Source organism: Phocoena phocoena, chromosome 13 (genome assembly GCF_963924675.1).
Source record: "Phocoena phocoena chromosome 13, mPhoPho1.1, whole genome shotgun sequence".
Classification (NCBI taxonomy): domain Eukaryota; kingdom Metazoa; phylum Chordata; class Mammalia; order Artiodactyla; family Phocoenidae; genus Phocoena; species Phocoena phocoena.
Genome location: NC_089231.1, coordinates 16,392,154 through 16,412,037, shown reverse-complemented (window position 1 = coordinate 16,412,037; position 19,884 = coordinate 16,392,154). Strand labels below are relative to the sequence as shown.

Genomic DNA, 19,884 nt, shown 5'->3' with positions numbered 1-19,884 from the left:
TTCCCAGTGAACAGGGTAACCTCTGGTATAAATTAGATACAAATAGAAGCTATTTTAAACCATAAGGATGATTGTTAGTAATTTACAATATTAGTGCACCAAATAGCTCCCCAATTACCTGGGGCTGTGAATTCTGAGGGTGACTTTATATGTTAGTCAACTTAGACTGCTCTAACAAAATACCATAGACTGGGTGGCTTAAACACCAGAATTTTTTTTTTAACATCTTTATTGGAGTATAATTGCTTTACAATGGTGTGTTACTTTCTGCTTTATAACAAAGTGAATCAGTTATACATATACATATATCCCCATATCTCTTCCCTCTTGCGTCTCCCTCCCTCCCACCCTCCCACCCTCCCTATCCCACCCCTCTAGGTGGTCACAAAGCACCGAGCTGATCTCCCTGTGCTATGCAGCTGCTTCCCACTAGCTATCGGTTTTACATTTGGTAGTGTATATATGTCCATGCCACTCTCTCACTTTGTCCCAGCTTACCCTTCCCCCTCCCCATATCCTCAGGTCCATTCTCTAGTAGGTCTGCGTCTTTATTCCTGTCCTGCCCCTAGGTTCTTCGTGACCTTTTATTTTTTTTCTTAGATTCCATACACATGTGTTAGCATACGGTATTTGTTTTTCTCTTTCTGACTTACTTCACTCTGTATGACAGACTCTAGGTCCATCCACCTCACTACAAATAACTCAATTTCATTTCTTTTTATGGCTGAGTAATATTCCATTGTATATATATAAACACCAGAACTTTATTTCTCATAGATCTGGAGAACCAACTTGGTTCCTGGTGAGAGCTCTCTTTCTGGCATGCACACAGTACAGCTGCCTCCCCATGGTCTCGCCTCTTTTTCTTATAAGATCACTAATCCCACTGTGGGGGGGAGGGGGGGTCCACCCTCATGAACTCATCTAAACCTAATTACCTCAAACATTGTCAGATTTATCCATTTTTCTTTCCCTTTATGCTTAGACAGACTTTCCTCACCTTGAGATCCACATTTCCTTCCATTTTATTTGATATTTTTTTGGTAGCTGATATTTTTTTTTTGGTATTTTTTTGAATTAAGGACTCACAGGACTTTAGTGCCTGGGAAACAGAGATCTTCTTGTTGAATCCCTTCAGTTCACACTGAGGAAAGAGGCCTCAAGAGGAGGAGAAATGACACAGGACGTGCAGCTGGTCACTGGCAGAACCAGGACTAGAATCGAGGATTCCTAGGCCCCAGTCGGTTTTCCTTTTCAAAAACACTAGTTTTACTCTATGACATATATCACAGCAAGATCCTTTTTGACCCACTTCCTACAGTAATGGAAATAAAAACAAATGGGACCTAATGAAACTTAAAAGCTTTTGCACAGCAAAGGAAACCATAACCAAGACCAAAAGACAACCCTCAGAATGGGAGAAAACATTTGCAAATGAAGCAACTGACAAAGGATTAATCTCCAAAATTTACAAGCAGCTCATGCAGCTCAATAACAAAAAAACAAACAACCCCATCCAAAAATGGGCAGAAGACCTAAATAGACATTTCTCCAAAGAAGATATACAGAATGCCAACAAACACATGAAAGAATGCTCAACATCATTAATCATTAGAGAAATGCAAATCAAAACTACAATGAGATATCATCTCACACCAGTCAGAATGGCCATCATCAAAAAATCAAGAAACAATAAATGCTGGAGAGGGTGTGGAGAAAAGGGGACACTCTTGCACTGCTGGTGGGAATGTGAATTGGTTCAGCCACTGTGGAGAACAGTATGGAGGTTCCTTAAAAAACTACAAATAGAATTACCATATGACCCAGCAATCCCACTACTTGGCATATACCCTGAGAAAACCAAAATTCAAAGAGAGTCATGTACCAAAATGTTCATTGCAGCTCTATTTACAATAGCCAGGACATGGAAACAACCTAAGCGCCCAGCATCGGATGAATGGATAAAGAAGATGTGGCACATATACACAATGGAATATTACTCAGCCTTAAAAAGAAATGAAATTGAGCTATTTGTAATGAGATGGATAGACCTAGAATCTGTCATACAGAGTGAAGTAAGTCAGAAAGAAAAAGACAAATACCGTATGCTAACACATATATATGGAATTTAAGGGAAAAAAATGTCATGAAAAACCTAGGGGTAAGATAGGAATAAAGACGCAGACCTACTGGAGAACGGACTTAAGGATATGGGGAGGGGGAAGGGTGAGTTTTGACAGGGCGAGAGAGAGTCATGGACATATACACACTAACAAACGTAGTAAGGTAGATAGCTGGGGGGAAGCAGCCGCAAGGCACAGGGATATTAGCTCGGTGCTTTGTGACAGCCTGGAAGGGTGGGATGGGGAGAGTGGGAGGGAGGGAGACGCAAGAGGGAAGACATATGGGAACATATGTATATGTATAGCTGATTCACTTTGTTGTAAAGCAGAAACTAACACACCATTGTAAAGCAATTATACCCCAATAAAGATGTTTAAAAAAAAAAAAAAAAAAAAAGGAAACCATAAACAAGACGAAAAGACAACCCTCAGAATGGGAGAAAATACTTGCAAGTGAAGCAACTGACAAAGGATTAATCTCCAAAATATACAAGCAGCTCATGCATCTCAATATCAAAAAAAACAAACAACCCAATCCAAAAATGGGCAGAAGACCTAAGTAGACATTTCTCCAAAGAAGACACACAGATGGCCAAGAGGCACATGAAAAGATGCTCAACATCACTAATTATTAGAGAAATGCAAATCAAAACCACAATGAGGTATCACCTCACACCAGTCAGAATGGCCATCATCAAAAAATCTACAAACAATAAATGCTGGAGAGGGTGTGGAGAAAAGAGAACCCTCTTGCACTGTTGGTGGGAATGTAAATTGATACAGCCACTATGGAGAACAGTATGGAGGTTCGTTAAAAAACTAAAAATAGGGGCTTCCCTGGTGGCGCAGTGGTTGAGAGTCTGCCTGCCAATGCAGGGGACACGGGTTCGTGCCCTGGTCCAGGAGGATCCCACATGCCACGGAGCGGCTGGGCCCGTGAGCCATGGCCGCTGAGCCTGCGCGTCCGGAGCCCGTGCTCTGCAACGGGAGAGGCCACAACAGTGAGAGGCCTGCATACCGCAAAAAAAAAAAAAAAAAAAAACTAAAAATAGAACTACCATACCACCCAGCAATCCCACTACTGGGCATATACTCTGAGAAAACCATGATTCAAAAAGAGTCATGTACCACAATGTTCATTGCAGCTCTATTTACAGTAGGCAGGACATGGAAGCAACCTAAGTGTCCATCGACAGATGAATGGATAAAGATAATTTCAGCCATAAAAAGAAACAAAATTGAGTTATTTGTAGTGAGGTGGACGGACCTAGAGTCTGTCATACAGACTGAAGTAAGTCAGAGAGAGAAAAACAAATACTGTATGCTAACACATATATATGGAATCTAAAACTTTTTTAAAAAATGGTTCTGATGAACCTGGGAGCAGGACAGGAACAAAGACACAGACGTAGAGAATGGACTTGAGGACACGGGGAGGGGGAAGAGTAAGCTGGGACGAAGTGAGAGAGTGGCATGGACATATATACAGTACCAAATGTAAAATAGATAGCTAGTGGGAAGCAGCTGCATAGCACAGGGAGATCAGCTTGGTGCTTTGTGACCACCTAGAGGGGTGGGATAGGGAGGGTGGGAGGCTCAAGAGGGAGGGGATATGGGGATATATGTATACATATAGCTGATTCACTTTGTTATACAGCAGAAACGAACACACCATTGTAAAGCAATTATACTCCAATAAAGATGTAAAAAAAATTAAAATTAAGTTAAATTCAAAAAACTACTAGTTTTCAATAATGCAGGTAATAAATGAATACAGTTTCCTTTTAAAATGTTACATTACTAATCACCCTTCTGAATGCAATATTCCTATTTCCCTCCCTGGAGTTAGTCACCATTGTCATTTTGGTGTGTATCCTTCCAGACTTAAAAAAAATAATTTTATGTATATGTATGTATGTATAAGAACATACACTATTCTGGATTAGTTTGGAGGGCATAAATGGTATCATGCTCCATGGGTCATGCTGCACCATACCTTTCTCTTTATATTATGTTTTGAGATGCCCATCATCTGAACAGGCCACATTTTATTTAGCTGTTTCTGCATAAATGTTTCCTTAGACAAACAATTCTGCAAAACATTATGGTACACAGGCCCCCTGGGGCCCGTGTGTAAGCTCTTCTTGAGAGTAGATACCGAAAAGTGACACTGCTGCCCTTCTTCATGTTAAAAGATACCACCAAGTTACGTTCTTGCTGGCAATGAACCCATTTCTCCATAATCTCAGTAACTTGATGTTATCATCCTTTAAATCTTTTGTCTGTCTGATGGGTGAAAATGTTACATCTTTTAAATTTATATTTTCCTAATTACTCACAACATTGTACATCTTCTCATATAAATAACCATTTAGATTCTCTCTTCTATGAACTTCATATTTATTTACTTTTACCTTTTTAAAAATTCAGTTGTTAAGGGTACTTTTCTTATCTATTTGGTTTTCATATGCCTTGGAAATTAATCTTTGTCTCTTACATGTTTGACATATTTTTCCTGGTGTGTCACTTTCATTTAATTTTGTTTACAGTATTTTTTGTTATATAAAATTTTTAATTTGATGTAATCAAAACTGTCACATTTTTTCTTTGTTTTTGTTGTTGATGTTCTTTACATCCCAAGAAGAACTTGTGGCTTTCAAGGTCATAAAAATAGTTTCCAATACTTTTTCCAGTAGTTTATAGTTTGGGTTTTTTATATTTAACTCAAAGATCCATCTGGGGCTTCCCTGGCGGTACAGTGGTTAAGAATCTGCCTGCCAATGCATGGGACACGGGTTCAAGCTCTGGTCCGGGAAGATCCCACATGCTGTGGAGCAACTAAGCCCATGAGCCACAACTACTGAGCCTACTCTCTAGAGCCCATGAGCCACAACTACCGAAGCCCTCACGCCACAACTACTGAAGCCCGCACACTGAGAGCCTGTGCTCTGCAACAAGAGAAGCCACCGCAATGAGAAGCCCGTGCACCGCAACAAAGAACAGCCTCCGCTCGCCACAAAAGAAAGCCCGTGTGCAGCAACAAAGACCCAATGCAGCCAAAAATAAATAAATTAATTAATTAATTAAAAAAAAAGACCTATCTGGAGTTTATTTGAGGTCCATTGGTCTTATTTTTTTCCCCACACGGATGGCTACTCGTGTCAACTTTGAAGATTTTGCTTCTTCCCTAAAACTTGGCTATTTCTATCTTAAACCAAATTCCAACATATTCTTAGGTCTGATTCTGTTCTCTCAACTCACTTTGGTTTATCTATTTATCTGTTTGGGGCTACTACCGCACAGTTCTGATTACCACAGCTTTAGCGTTCATATAGATAGATGGTTGGTTAACCCAATATTTTTTCGGTCCCTTTTCAGTGAAGCAAGTTCACTTTCAGTCATAGCAAAAAAAAAGACCAATAAGGCATGTCTCTGGCACTCAGCTCCCACCCAAGGCAGTGATGAGAGATTTGCTACAGGGACTAAAACTCATCCTCACAGCCAAAGGACCCTCCTCTCACCAGCCTCTCCTGCTGCCACCCAAATTCTTGTCCAGTCCCTACTCCTCAAAATAAAACTCAGCTGTAGATGGCACACCTGTTTTGGATTAGTTACAATAAATCAGGATCTGTATTTATTTCAGTGGCTGGACAGGTGAAGCCCAAGCTGCATTTATAGCAAGCCAACTAGAAAGCAGAGAAAAATCCAAGTCATGAGGTTTTTTTCCTCTTAGGGCAAAGGGGTTACACTTGACAAGCCCTAAACTTCCTGTTGTTTCCAAAATCCTGTGATTCTTTACAGGAACGCCTCAAGTTGTAGTATTCACACTAGGTCTCATTCTAGTTAAGCCCATGGCTTAAATTCTGCTCAGCAGAATCACTTAGAGAATCACTTAATTAAAGTGATCACTTAATTAAATCGCTTAATTAATTAAGAATCACTTAATTAAAGGTGCAGATACAACAAGTCTTGGGTAAAATTCAGAGATCTGTATCTTTAAACAAGCACCTTAGCAGGTGATTCCAGTGCAAATCATCCCCGCCCCCACTTGGAGGCAGTGCCCTGAGGCCTTGGAGCCCCTGAGCAGCAGGTCTTTGTGCCCCCCGTAGCACAGGGGAGACTCTGTAACACGTGTCCTGTAATGAGGTAGCCCGATGAAATCAGTTAGTAGGGAATGACATCAGTATAACGTAGATGCTGCATTGGCTCATGGGCAATTTTTCCTAGGCTAAGGGCCCCTGAATAGCTGGAGTAAACTATAGAATCTTGAGCAGGAAAGGGAATAGCCTTTAACTCAGCTTTTGCATTGGCAGCAGGGACCCTTTTTAGTCATATTTTAATAAAATTAAAACTGAAGGGGCTTCCCTGGTGGCGCAGGGGTTGAGAATCCGCCTGCCGATGCAAGGGACACGGGTTCGTGCCCCGGTCTGGGAAGATCCCGCATGCCGCGGAGCGGCTGGGCCCATGAGCCATGGCCGCCGAGCCTGTGCTCCGCAACGGGAGAGACCACAACAGTGAGAGGCCCGCGTACCGCAAAAAAAAAAAAAACTGAAGCCTGGGGGGTGGGGGAGGGATGGACTGAGGAACTGGGGTTGGGAGATGCCAACTATTACACATAGAATGGATAAACAGCAAGGTCCTACTGTAGAGCACAGGGAACTATATTCAATCTCTTGTGAGAACTATAATGGGAAAGAATCTGAAAAGAATATAGGTATAACTGAGTCACTTTGCTGTACAGCAGAAATTAACACAACGTTGTAAATCAATTAGACTTCAATTAAAAAATAAATTAAAAAAAACAAAAAAAAGAAGCCTGCCCCAGTGCTCCTAAGAGGCACACTCCAGGCCGGGGTCACTTGAAGGCAGGTGGCACCTCCCAGGCCCAGCTTCACAGACCGCTCCACAGAGACCCATTTCTGTTTTCGCATCTCAGCCTCCAGCTGCTCTGACTAAAGGGCTGCCAGCACTTCCACTCAATGACCTTGTGTATGTTTAATCTCTGCTGTGGCGGCCCTCAGGCAACCTGAGCCGCCTCCCTGGGTGGTCCAAGTGAACTTCTTGCATTCATTTTTTGCTTTTGTCTCTAGTTTTTAAATGGCCTGTTTATGAAGTAACCTGCCGGGAATACTATTTTCCCCAGAAGGCCTAATGTTTTAGCTGTGACTTTGCAGAATGTGAGGTGTTGCAGGAATGCATATACCGCACCAGAGCAGAAACAAATTACACGTGGAGAACGCCCACTACCTTGATTTGAAAAGTAGTACTGAATAACCTGGCGCTTTGTTCCTTGGCTAAGACTGCAGAAAATCAGGTGCAAGGGGCTCCAGTATCCTTGAGGGAGCGCTTTCATGAAGGGTACAACCTCTCAGGAAAGGTGGCCCTGCTCTGCCGGTGTGGGACCTGGAACCCCCAGGGTGACACTTGCATTCCACTCCCTGAGGGCCTTAGAACCACCAAAATCAGGACCTCTGGGTGTGGGGCTTGGGCACCTGTATATTTAGAAAACCAACGATGGTTCTAAAGCACAGCTAAGATTCTCAGTCTTAGAAGTTCAGAGAATCATTTGGGAGCTTTTAAAACCCTCAGTGCCCAAGCCACACTGCAGACAAATTACATCAGAATCTTGTAGGGGGAGTGAGGGACGGGGGCGGTACTCAGGCATCAGAATGGTTTAAGGTCCCAGGTGATCCCAGGTACAGCAGGGTTGAGACCATTGCCTTAGGGTCTCAGTGGGAAAGATCTCTTCTTGCAGACCAGGACTTTTGGAACTTTAGTGTGCATACAAATCTCCTAAGAATTGGGCTAAAATTGCAAATTCTGATTCAGCAAGACTGGGGCGGGGCTTGAGATTTTGCATTCTGCCAAGCTGGTCTGCAGACCACAAGGTGAGTAGCAAGGCTGTAGGTACTAAGGAGCTTCCGTTGATTTTTTTTTTTTTTAACATCGTTATTGGAGTATAATTGCTTTACAATGGTGTGTTAGTTTCTGCTGTATAACAAAGTGAATCAGCTATACATATACATATACCCTCATATCTCTTCCCTCTTGCATCTCCCTCCCTCCCACCCTCCCTATCCCACCCCTCTAGGTGGTCACAAAGCACCAAGCTGATCTCCCCGTGCTATGCGGCTGCTTCCCACTAGCTATCAGTTTTACATTTGGTAGTGTATGTATGTCCATGCCACTCTCACTTTGTCCCAGCTTACCCTTCCCCCTCCCCATGTCCTCAAGTCCGTTCTCTAGTAGGTCTGCATCTTTATTCGCATCCTGCACCTCACTACAAATAACTCAATTTCGTTTCTTTTCATGGCTGACTAATATTCCATTGTATATATGTGCCATATCTTCTTTATCCATTCATCTGTCGATGGGCGTTTAGGTGGCTTCCATGTCTTGGCTATTGTAAATAGAGCTGCAGTGAACATTTTGGTACATGACTCTTTTAGAATTATGGTTTTCTCAGGGTATATGCCCAATAGTGGGATTGCTGGGTCGTATGGTAGTTCTATTTTTAGTTTTTTAAGGAACCTCCATACTGTTCTCCATAGTGGCTGTATCAAGTTACATTCCCACCAACAGTGCAGGAGGGTTCCTTTTCCTCCACACCCTCTCCAGCATTTATTGTTTGCAGATTTTTTGATGATGGCCGTTGATTATTTAATACCGACTGAGTACAACACCTGCAGTGAGCAGTAATCATGCAGGTCCAGGATGGTAATGGGTTTAGGCAGAAGTGGCACAGTGGGCTTTGTGATTAAAAACAAAACAAACGTTTGTGTTACTCCCCGGGTCAGCCGTGGAGTAGTGCTGACAAGAGGCGTGACTGCCACGTTCTGAGAGATGAGTGATTATAAACTTCGGCCCTTCCCATCATCAGCAGAGAGCTGGCTTATCCGCCTTCCTGAGTCAGTGCTAACAGTTGTTATTTGGGGTGATGCATTTTATTATGCAGATGAATTCGAATCTCAGATTGTTCTGTCCCAGATATGAAAACTGTATTGCAAGAAGGTTTAGATTATCAGCTTATATCTTCCTATGCTTTAAAAGAATTTTACTGGAGACCCGTGTCTGCCTGTCACTGGGTGGCCATGCACATTTCAAGCTGCCATATACCGTGTTATTACACTGCCTGCCTAGCTACTCGTCTGCACTTAAATGAACTTTCCTACCACATTTGTCACATGAGCCTACACAAGTGACACATTTCTATAGATCTTACTACACACATACATACACACATACAGAAGCACAAGTAAAACTGGGAAGATCTGAATAAGATCAACAGATGGTATCAATGTCAATGTCTTGGTTGTGAAAATTATGCTACAGTTTTGCCAAATGTTACCATCGGGGGAAGCTGGGCACAGTGTACAGCGCTCTCTCTGTCTCATTTCTTACAACTATATGTGCACATACAATATCTCATTAAAAATTTCAATTAAAAAAAGGTATTAAATCCTCTTGTAGCCAGCCAAAAGGAGGCTGATATGGGGAGAAAGGACATATGGATTAAGAAGGTAAATAATAAATTGAAAAATGAAAATACTTATTAAATGTTAACTGCATAATAGGTACGGTGCTGAGCATTTAATCCGTACAACACTCTGTGAGGTGGTGGTGGCGGTTATTGTTATTATTATTATTTTGTTTTAGATGAGGAAACTGGGGCTGGGAGAGCTTAAGTAGTTTTTCCCAGGGCACAGAGTCAGAAAGCAGTAGGGCAGGAACCAAACTCCGGTCCAGAGCTCACCACACTATACAAAGAATGAGGACATGCACGCTGATTCTCTGGAAGGAGAAATCATAGTTAGGGATGAGGAAAGTGCTTCAGTGGAAGTACAATTTGAAGGACCTGCACCTTGGCCTTGAAGGAGTAGGTGAGCTGAGCTAGCAACAAGCTGAGTGATGGCGTTCCAGACCAGAAGATGGAAAAAACACATTCTGAGAAAAGTCTTCCTTTTCCAGAAAAGGTAGCCAGCGTGTATGTCTGCTTTGCCTCTCAGAGGTAAATAGAAGCAATATTGTGGAAGGTCTTGAATGCTAGGGGGATGTGGTAAGATCTTCCTGGATCTAGTTAGCAATCTGTGAGAGCTGATAAGCCACCAACAAGGCCAAGGTTGTATCTGAATTACCAGCATTCACAAGGAAGCCGAATGCAAAGTGTGGTCAGTTTAGCATAAACCAATCCATCCCCAGGGCCAGAAGAGCAATGGGTAGTAATTTCCTAGTGGAAAGGTGGTATATGAGGGGAACTAAGGAATGTACTTATGACAATGAAGGCCATAAAGTAGTTGAGACCAATGATTATTAGAATCATACATGACTATACCTGGAATTCGCAGCAAAAGCAGTTCTAAGAGGGAAGTTTATAGCAATACAATCTTACCTCAGGAAACAAAAGTCTCAAACAACCTAGCCTTACACCTAAAGCAACTAGAGAAAGAAGAACAAACAAAACCTAAAGTTAGTAGAAGGAAAGGAATCATAAAGATCAGAGCAGAAATAAATAAAATAGAGATGAAGAAAACAATAGCAAAGATGAGTGAAACTAAAAGCTGGTTCTTTGAGAAGATACACAAAATAGACAAACCTTTAGCCAGACTCATCAAGAAAAAAAGGGAGAGGACTCAATCTAGTTGTCTAGTACCATATGGCTATTTACTCATTCAATTATTGAGTGCCTATTACGTGGCCAGTACTATTCCAAGGACTTGGGACATTTCAGTGAACAAAACAGTGACCAAACTCACTACCATCATGGAGCTCACCCTTTATGCTGATTCCTGGTCAGGAAGATTCTTAACTATCAGAACCTAAGAATACATTTCCATACCGTACACTTGAGTTCCCATGATCCCAAAGAGCAATGCAAATCTCTCTGGGGCGAAGCTGGGCAGCTATGCAGAAGGACAGACACAGTACTTCTGATTAAAGAGTGAGGATGATCTTACCCCAGTGTGGCTACAGGGAAACTTAAGAGGGCCAGACTGGCCGGCCCTGCCTCTGAGTTGGATCAAGAAAGCAAGATCAGAACCAAGGTGAACAACTGGCAGTGTGACCCTTGAAGATGACTCAAGTTAGCCTGGGGTACCCTTTCTGTTTTCCACTCCCAAACTGGGATTAATTTAGAAATCTTCCATAAATGTAGAGCAACTGGGGGCTTTTCAGTCTTAGCCTGGGTAAGTACTATTTCAAGACAAATCAGAACAAGATGCTTTGCCTTGTTAGAGTGGGAAAGGAAGACAGCAAGTAAGGACTCCTGGATTCAGTTTAGTCTACACGTTTGCCTTGTTCTTGTAACGTAGAATTAGAGATACGGAATTTTTCTCAGCATGCTAAAAGCAATACACAGATGAAGAGAAAATACTAAAAGATAAGATGCTGGTCACTGTTTCTACTGCTAGTCACCTTCAAGAAAGTGAATCAGGCAAGAGTCAGGAGAGGGCAAATTTATTAATGTTACCTTCAACCAAGGATTTTTAACCATTTCAAATTTTAAGTTCCCACGAGCCTCAGATGTCTGAGAGTAAATATTTTAAATGTCTTTTGACTTAGTTACGGAAAGATTCACCAATCTTGGGCTGGGTTTTTTTTTTTTTTTTAGCAATATTATAAAAAATTTGATTTAGTTTCCAATGACCCCCTAATGCTTTGGTGTCACATTTGCAATGATATTTAGCCATTTCCTGTACATGTGTAAGAAATACAGACATCTCCTACAGTTAGAGAGTAACTGTATGGGTTAACTTGCATGGGTAAAAGAAATCTGCACTCACTATGCCACTATACCTGTGGCAGAACATTCCTGCTTTAGTTAAGGGTCAATAAATGCCACAGGTACAGAGACCCTATTTCTAACTTGGGGCTACACGGAGCTACTTAATATATAGCTTCTACTCACATTGTCCCTTGAGTGAGAGGTCAACTCTGCTACTGAGAACAGCAGAGTGAGAAACGGCCCCTCTATCTGCAGAATGCAAGCTTTCTAAAAATTCATGTTCAGTGTCCTGAGATAATTGCCTTGGTCATGTGTGAAACCACAGATGGGACCTTGAGCTGATAGCTGGCAAGGTAGGTGTGCATCCATGAATGTGTGACTGTGTGAGCAAGAGTCCCATTAGAAGTTTGGCAGAGACAAGAGTGTCCCAGGGACCGCCCCTTCTATTTCACTGCATTGCCAGGAAACAAGTGAGCTTCCTGGTCCCCAGGGCTCTCCATCTCAGAATTCAGGATGACAAAGGGGGCTCCTTCCTTGAGCGCCTCTCAACTTTTGGCAGCTGAGGGAGCTAGGCATTGCCTCCCACAGTGATGGGTCTAAAACTAACATTGTCAATAGCCCCCTCTCCTTCACTTACTTCTTTTGGGCCACTTTGCTCCCCCCTTCCCCTTGCTCCACACTCAACCTTTAATAATTGAAGTAATTTGCCCAGTGAAACGCTCAACATGGATAAACGACTGTGAAAAGGCACTTAGCTGAGTCAGGAAGAGCATTTTATGAGTAGAAAGGGAAATGCTATAGTTATTGACATGGAAAAATTTACATTATAACTTAATTTTGTATTACTTTTTGGCCAAACCGCCTCCATAAACTCCTCTTGGGCATGAATCTGTGGTCATTGGTGTGTTAAACAACGAAAAAGGATAAAGCTGGCACTCCTGCAAAGAAGTAAATTATAGATGTGACCTTTATACAGCTAATTTGGCCCGTGGAACAGGACAATTTGCTCAGGAAAAAACTACCCTGGATCTGGAGATTTTTAGATTTTTAGGCTATTTTATGACTGGGTCTTTAGAAATCAATATATTAAATTTTTACTTTTTTACAAAGGGAGTTCAATAACTTTGAATGCATTTGGGAATACTTAATTTTCTTTGGAGTATATCTAGTCTTCTATAAAAACAATACTAGGTCCCAACCACAAAGCTGGGAGAAGGGAGAACAGAGGCTGAGTAAAAATAATTGATAAATAACTTTTCTTAGGTATTTATTTCCAAAAACCAAATCTTGGTCACAGCATAGCATCAGTTCAAAGCCCATTTGGAACCCTTTAAAATTATAAATATAATAAGTTCATATATCAAGCATAACATATTTGTACATTAATTATTCCCATTAATTCAACTGCATCTGTTTCAAATACACCCCCACATCAGTAATAGAGTAAAACTTTTTTTTTTTTGGCTTCCTGTTGTGTTTTCTTAGCCTCTTTAATACTTTGTGGTCTAAGAAAAATAAAATAAAACAGACATTCATTCAAAAACCTACTCTGATTTTTGAGCACAGCAAAATCTACTTTATCTATTTTCTCCAGCATCAAGTGAATTCTGCAAATCATTTAGACACACAGAAATCTTTCATCCATACTACGAATTCTGATAAAAGCCAGCACTTACCAGTTTTCAAACTGCCCCAAAACATTACTAAAAAGAATGTTTTGGTTTTTCTTTTCTATAAGCTACACCCAAAACATTTGCTTAAAAACTTTCTAAATAGTGACATTGCCTGGTAAAACACATGCAGTGACAAAATATCAAATTTCTTTTTCCAGCTGTCCAGAATCCTATTAGTGCCTCTTACTTCTATCTGTCTTTTGCTATAATTAGGATGGCTTAGGGTTTATCTGGGCCTTTATTCAAAACCAGATTTCCTTCCCAGCAGCAGCTCCTGTCATTCACAAGTACCCTGACGGTACTGGAAGAACCATTTTGATGTACATTGTGGAACAGCAATTGTGAATGTGAAGGGAAGGGACATACACACACATGCACACGCACAAATACATTTTAGCTTATAATTTTTTAAAAGAGGAGTCTTACCTGAGGACGATCTCTCCAGTCTGGAATCCTGCTTGTTTCAAGTACGTTTTTAACCCACACTCCTTCTCCCTGCAAGTCCAAGTTCCCTTCTTTGGAGAGTGAGCTTGGTGGAGTCTGCAGGATTTTTGCTTCTTGCTCTGCTTGGGTTGGAATAGCACAGCCTCCTGCATGGAACTGGGAATTCAAACCAGTCGCTTCTGCTTTGGCATGGGAACTCTCTCTTTTGTCACTTGGGGTTAATGGGTGCTTAACAGGTCCTCTGGGATACAGGCGATTCAGGGAGGCTTCTGTTGCCCTTTCTTCCAGGTTGGGGTTCAGCTTCTTGGCTTTTCCCTTAATCCCCGGTCGCCTCGCCCTGGCAGGTTTCTCTGAGCCTGTCCGGCTCAATAAGTCTTTTCCCCCTACTCTTTTCTCAGCCACAGTCTCCAAACACTGGTTCATCCCTGATTTTCCTAACTCACCAGATAAGTGCTTCCTCTCTCTCTCTGTTACTGCTTTATCCATGTTTAGCAGATTGTCACTGGCAAATTCCTTTCCTGCCTGGTGGCCGTCTCTGGTTTCCCCTTGAATTCCTGGATAGCCATCTTCAGCAGCTTCAGGAGCAGTGGGTGGTTTACATCTCCCCTGGTCTGTCACCAGTAGGTTAGGGTAATCTCTGAGCAGAGTTCATAATCACTGTCCAAGTCTGTGCTGGAAGCCGGGCGGCTGACAGGCTTGTTGCTCGTGGCCCTGTCACCTGGGGAAGTGGATGAGGCTGCCTCCATCAGCGGTAGGCTAAAGCTGATGTATTTCTGTACTGTGGGATTTTGATGACTAGAGTCGAAGACTTCTTCATTAGGGCCACTAGTGTCTAAGGCACCATCCATTAACCTTGACAGTTTGGAATGCACTGTCCTGTGGCCACACACATCTTGTTTATAGGGACTATTACTTGAATTAGAACAAAGCAACCCCTCTACAACGTCCTCTGTGTTATCGGGATCACGAGCCTCTTCAGTTTGCCTCACGTCTTTAACATCCAAGGGATTTTCAGAACTGGATGTACCAAGGTCATTATCAGCCAATAGCCGGAGTGAACACACACCACTGAATTTGGAGGAGGGGGAGTCAGCTGATGCGGGAGGACCCGAGGCAATACCTTCTTCTTCCTTATAGGATGTTCCTTCTCATCAATTTGATGTGTGCTTTCCTGCTCATAGGTCTCATGTTTGCAAACTGTGTTGCTGTCATCTTTCGGGTTAAGAGAGAGCTGTTGATTCTCTGACGGACACTCCGCTTCCGTGGACTGAAGATCCACTTCAATGGACCTTCACTGCAGAGCAGCAGATCACCCCCAAACAGTTTTTAGCAGAGATTTGATAAACAGCAGCGTCATTTTGGGTACCGCTAGGATGAAGAGAAGATACAGGTAAGTTTGCATGCCTACATTTCTTGCCTCATGGCACACACAGAAAATGACCATGGTTTTCCTGCACACTCAAGGAGATCTGTGGTTCCCCTAGGAAGGGGTTTGTGGCCAGAGGCAACTGGCTGAGATGCTCAGCAGTTTCCCTTAAGACTCTTCACGATCTTACCCCAAACTGAAAATGCTATGAATTACTCAGATGAATGGAGAAACGTTTTATATTCTAGTTTCGTCTTCTCTCCTTTTATTTTAAGTCATTCTATGTTATGGGAGTTTGAAAAAGCATTACTTTCTGGAGTAAGGTATTATACACAAATAACTAAAGTACTCTAACTCCTGTAGTGGAATAGTATAAGCAGTAACTCTTTTTAAGACCATGCTAAGAAGGCATGGTTCTTGCCAGGAGGCTGTATAGATGATACCATACTAGGACTATCTGTATGAAGCATAGTGCCATTTCCTCTTTAATTTAACATGATTCCAAAGACTAAATCACAGCCATGAGCCCCTCTGGTTGGAAACCAATGTCCACATGCCATCCTGACCAAGACCCGCCAGGTGTTTGGCTTTGGCCCAGCAGGGAAGAAACCGAATCCTGGATCACACCAAGCCTGCTCTCCCTCCCTGCTCCACGAGGGATGGTGCTCGGTGGCTCCTCCCTTTCTTGACTGGAGCCACATGGAGCCTGGAGCCTGACCTGCTTTGCTGACCTTTACCATTAAGACCCTTATCCAGGCTCTGCAGTCCCAATAAAAACTTGTTATACTTGCTTTATATTTGCATTCTTATTTATCTCATTTGACCTCATTGTAATTGTAACACTGCTGATCTCACTCTCTGTATTATCCAGCTCAGAGGCAACCACTTTCAGAAGGCAGGAGCTGAGGGTCTGGCTCAGACTAAGAGATGATGCTCAGATCTTTACTGACTGGTGCATGTATAAGAGGCACAAATATCTAACCCAGGAGGGTCAGTGTTAGACGCTTACAGCTATGGGACACCGTCTTCCTTATCCTCTCTCTTCCTTACTGGAGGGAACTCATTGTCTCCTGAGCTCATGTGCTCGTAAGCCCTCAGTCGTTGGGTGCCTGCTCACATAGGCCTCATCTTCAGAAATCATAGACTGATTCCAATTTTATTAACACCTTGTTTCTTTTGGTAACTTGGTTCCCAAGTAGAAGACATTCAGGGGTGGCCGAGGTTGGCCAAGCCTGACCCAAAGCTAATCTCTGGATTTGCCCTGACCAACAGCCTGGGGAGACTAAAATTTAGGGCAAATTTCCAGGGGAAACAGTACCTGCTCCTGTCTATTTCACAAAGTTATTTTGAGGTTCAAATGAAAAAAAAAAATCAACGTGAAGGGACTTTGTAAAGCAGAAATTTTATGCCACATGTACTCTGTAAGAATGTAAAAGTGCTAAAATGATAATTACGTGATGTGAGAGAGGTATTAGCTAACGCTACTATGGTAGTCATATTGCAATATAAACGTATCAAATCAATATATTGTACACCTTCAACTTACACAGTGTTGTAGGTCAAACATAACTTAATAAAAAAAAAAGAAAGGGGCTTCCCTGGTGGCGCAGTGGTTGAGCGTCTGCCTGCCGATGCAGGGGACACGGGTTCGTGTCCCGGTCTGGGAAGATCCCATATGCTGCGGAACGGCTGGGCCCGTGAGCCGTGGCCGCTGGGCCTGCGCGTCTGGAGCCTGTGCTCCTCAACGGGAGAGGCCACAGCAGTGAGAGGCCCGCGTACTGCAAAAAAAAAAAAAAAAAAAAAAAAGAAAGGATGAGGCAGTGCTAAGACCAGGTTATCGCTGGTTCTCAAGAAGTATGCAGAAGAATTATCAGGGAACTCCATTCAAAATTCTTGAATCAGAATCTGAGTAAAGGGCCTAAGAATTTACTTTTCAAGTTCCCAGATGCATTCTGCTACAAATTGTCCTTGATCCACCCTTGGAGACACCCTCATCCTCATCACCATTAATTAGGCTTAGGTCTCTTCAATTAAAGCTGAGGGAGGCATGAAGAGAAAATGACTTTTGCATGAGTTTCACATTGCCCACGTCATTCCCTTCATGCCTCTTTTTGATTAGCTCTTGGAGATGTGGCCTCAGTCGAGAGCTTACAAGGGGTGTAAAACAGCACCATGGGCTACTAGAAAATCCCAAGTAATTGTGACTTCCTGATTTATCCAGGCCATGGTCCCTCTGCTGGACAAACCAGTTATCCTTGAAGGTACTATAACTTGCGTGGGAAGAAGGAAAAGGAAGAGAGGAAAATAAGACCAAGAGGCACAAAGGACCAGGTAAGAAAGCAATAAAGGAGGAAATAGAGATGATTCTCCAGAATCAAGGAGGGGAAACGAAACAAAGTTGAGAAAAATATGGAGAAGATAAATGAATTAAATATACTTAACTTCTGAATGACTATATTAACAGATCGGGAAATGTTATGATTTAGTAATGTGGGACTTTATGGAACGTGTGTTTTAGCTGATATAAGATTTACAAGTCATCCTGAGTACATTAAAGAGGAAAAGGAACTGGATTAAGTATAATTAACTTCTCACTGGCTAATGAGTGCCTTTGAGAGAGTTATGGTTTGCGGTTGGCATGCCCTAATAATTATCTCTAACATCCTAACAAGGAGGTGGAGAAAATGGGGCAAGGAACCCAGCCTCTGCTGAATACCTCCTCTATTACACAGTGTGCTAGCTGCTCCCTGTCTGCAAAACTGAAGCTCCAAGGAGCCGTCCCCCCAAAGTGAAAAAGTAGGTAAGTGGTGGAGCTCGGATAGGAAACCAGAGCCTCTGACTCTGTTGCTTGGCTCTGTGAATCCCGTTAGAAAACGGACATTCAGAGAAGGGAAATGATAGCGTGTAGAGAGAGATCATATTTGCAAATAAAATCTTTCTATTCTAAGTTTTCATCTTGATGGGTCAACTGACAACAAGAGTATGAACAAATATGATGGTAAGAGCTGAAGAAGGGTCAGGGGGGAGACGGGGGAGACATCATGTCCAGCCCTAAAATGACTAAAAATCTACCGGGGGGAGAAACTGCAAATTTCTCAGAGGATTCTGTGGGTCAGTTCTGTGCCAAGCTGTATGGTGCGGTCCAGGAGGACAAAGGGAGTTCAAAAAAGGGACTTCAGTCGTACCTGCTGAAATGGTATGAACGTAGCATCGGGGTTTAGAATCTTTGCAAGATGCTGGCAGAGTGTGCCCCACAGTGATTTGACAGGAATGCAAAACCATCCTGGAAGAATTTCCCTGAACAATTAATTGCATTCTCTCCTTGCGTACCTTTCCTTTTGCCTGAAGGAGACGGCAGCCTTCTTCCACTTTGCTGTGAAAATCTTGCCTGAATACTCTAGGTTCTTTCTAAGTTAAACATTTCCATATCAGAGAAAAAGGGATGCATGTGACCTTAAGTAGATGGAGCTTCTTCTGAGCTTGAACCTTCTGGAATTAGCCTAAACCAGAGGTTCTCAAACATTTTGGCAGCAGGACCCCATCAAACCCTCAAAAATAATTGAACACTCAAAGAACGTTTGTTTATGGAGGTTAGATCCATCAATGTTGACCATATTAAAATTAAAACTGAGAAAAATCAAAAACATTTGTTTATCCCTTCAAAAATAACAAAAATTAACTCATTACATGTTGGCATAAATAACATATTCTTATGAAAAATACCCATATTTTTCCAAAACAAAGTAAAATTGGAAGAGTGGTATTGCTTTACATTTTTTCATGTGGCTTAATAGAAAACAGCTGGATTTTTGTATCTGCTTCTGTTTTCAGTGTGATACACCACATTGTTTGGGTCGAAGTATTATGAGGAAAATCTGTCCTCACACAGATATGTAGTTGGAAAAGGAAGCAGTATTCTAATGGTCTTTTCATATGATTGCAGATAACCTCTTTGATACTACACAAAGATTAGTTGCAATGTGGAATCTGAAACCATACCAGTGAATTTTTCATACTTCCATTGGTCTGCATTGTATTTTACATACCTCTCTAACCCATGTATGATTTTGTAACATCACGTATTAGTCATTTGGAAAAACTTGGTTCATAAGATCTCCAAATATTAATATGGTTCAATATACAATATTTTTAAGATTCCCATTCCTTAATATTACTACTGATTGTATAAGAACAATTTTGAACTATTGGGAAACTATCAAGCTTATAACGAAGGATACAAGTTTTCCAAATTTCTAAATTAAGAAAATAATATAAATATTCACTTATCATAATGACGTAAGTCAATTCTGCGCTAAATGGCATGGTAGAGGTGGAAGATGGAGGGCATCAGCAAAAACTGTGAAATAAGGACGCCTGGAAGTTTCCTCCTTTATAAAAGCAACAAGAACACTGGCGAAATTTGTCTGAATCAACTTCTTCAGAGCTCTAAACGTCAGCCAAAGGCCATGTAGGTAGCATTTATTCAACAAAAAATGGCTGAATCTCAGTAAGAACAGTGAGTTTTTTGCAGCTTAACTTGCCCTAGTCCTCTCCCCC

General features: G+C 41.9%; 2 protein-coding genes across 2 annotated transcripts in view; both read right to left on the bottom strand.

Moving 5' to 3' along the window:
• Positions 1–14,576, bottom strand: part of LOC136133024 (alpha-protein kinase 2-like) — an 87,011-nt gene extending 72,435 nt beyond the window's left edge. The window contains 1 exon segment of the mRNA XM_065890108.1: positions 13,944–14,576. Coding sequence (XP_065746180.1) covers positions 13,944–14,447 — 504 coding nt within the window. The 5' untranslated portion in view covers positions 14,448–14,576.
• The window catches only part of LOC136132498 (alpha-protein kinase 2-like), a 35,104-nt gene continuing 29,795 nt past the window's right edge, over positions 14,576–19,884 (bottom strand). The window contains 3 exon segments of the mRNA XM_065889418.1: positions 14,576–15,099; positions 15,102–15,213; positions 15,251–15,329. Coding sequence (XP_065745490.1) covers positions 14,576–15,099; positions 15,102–15,213; positions 15,251–15,329 — 715 coding nt within the window.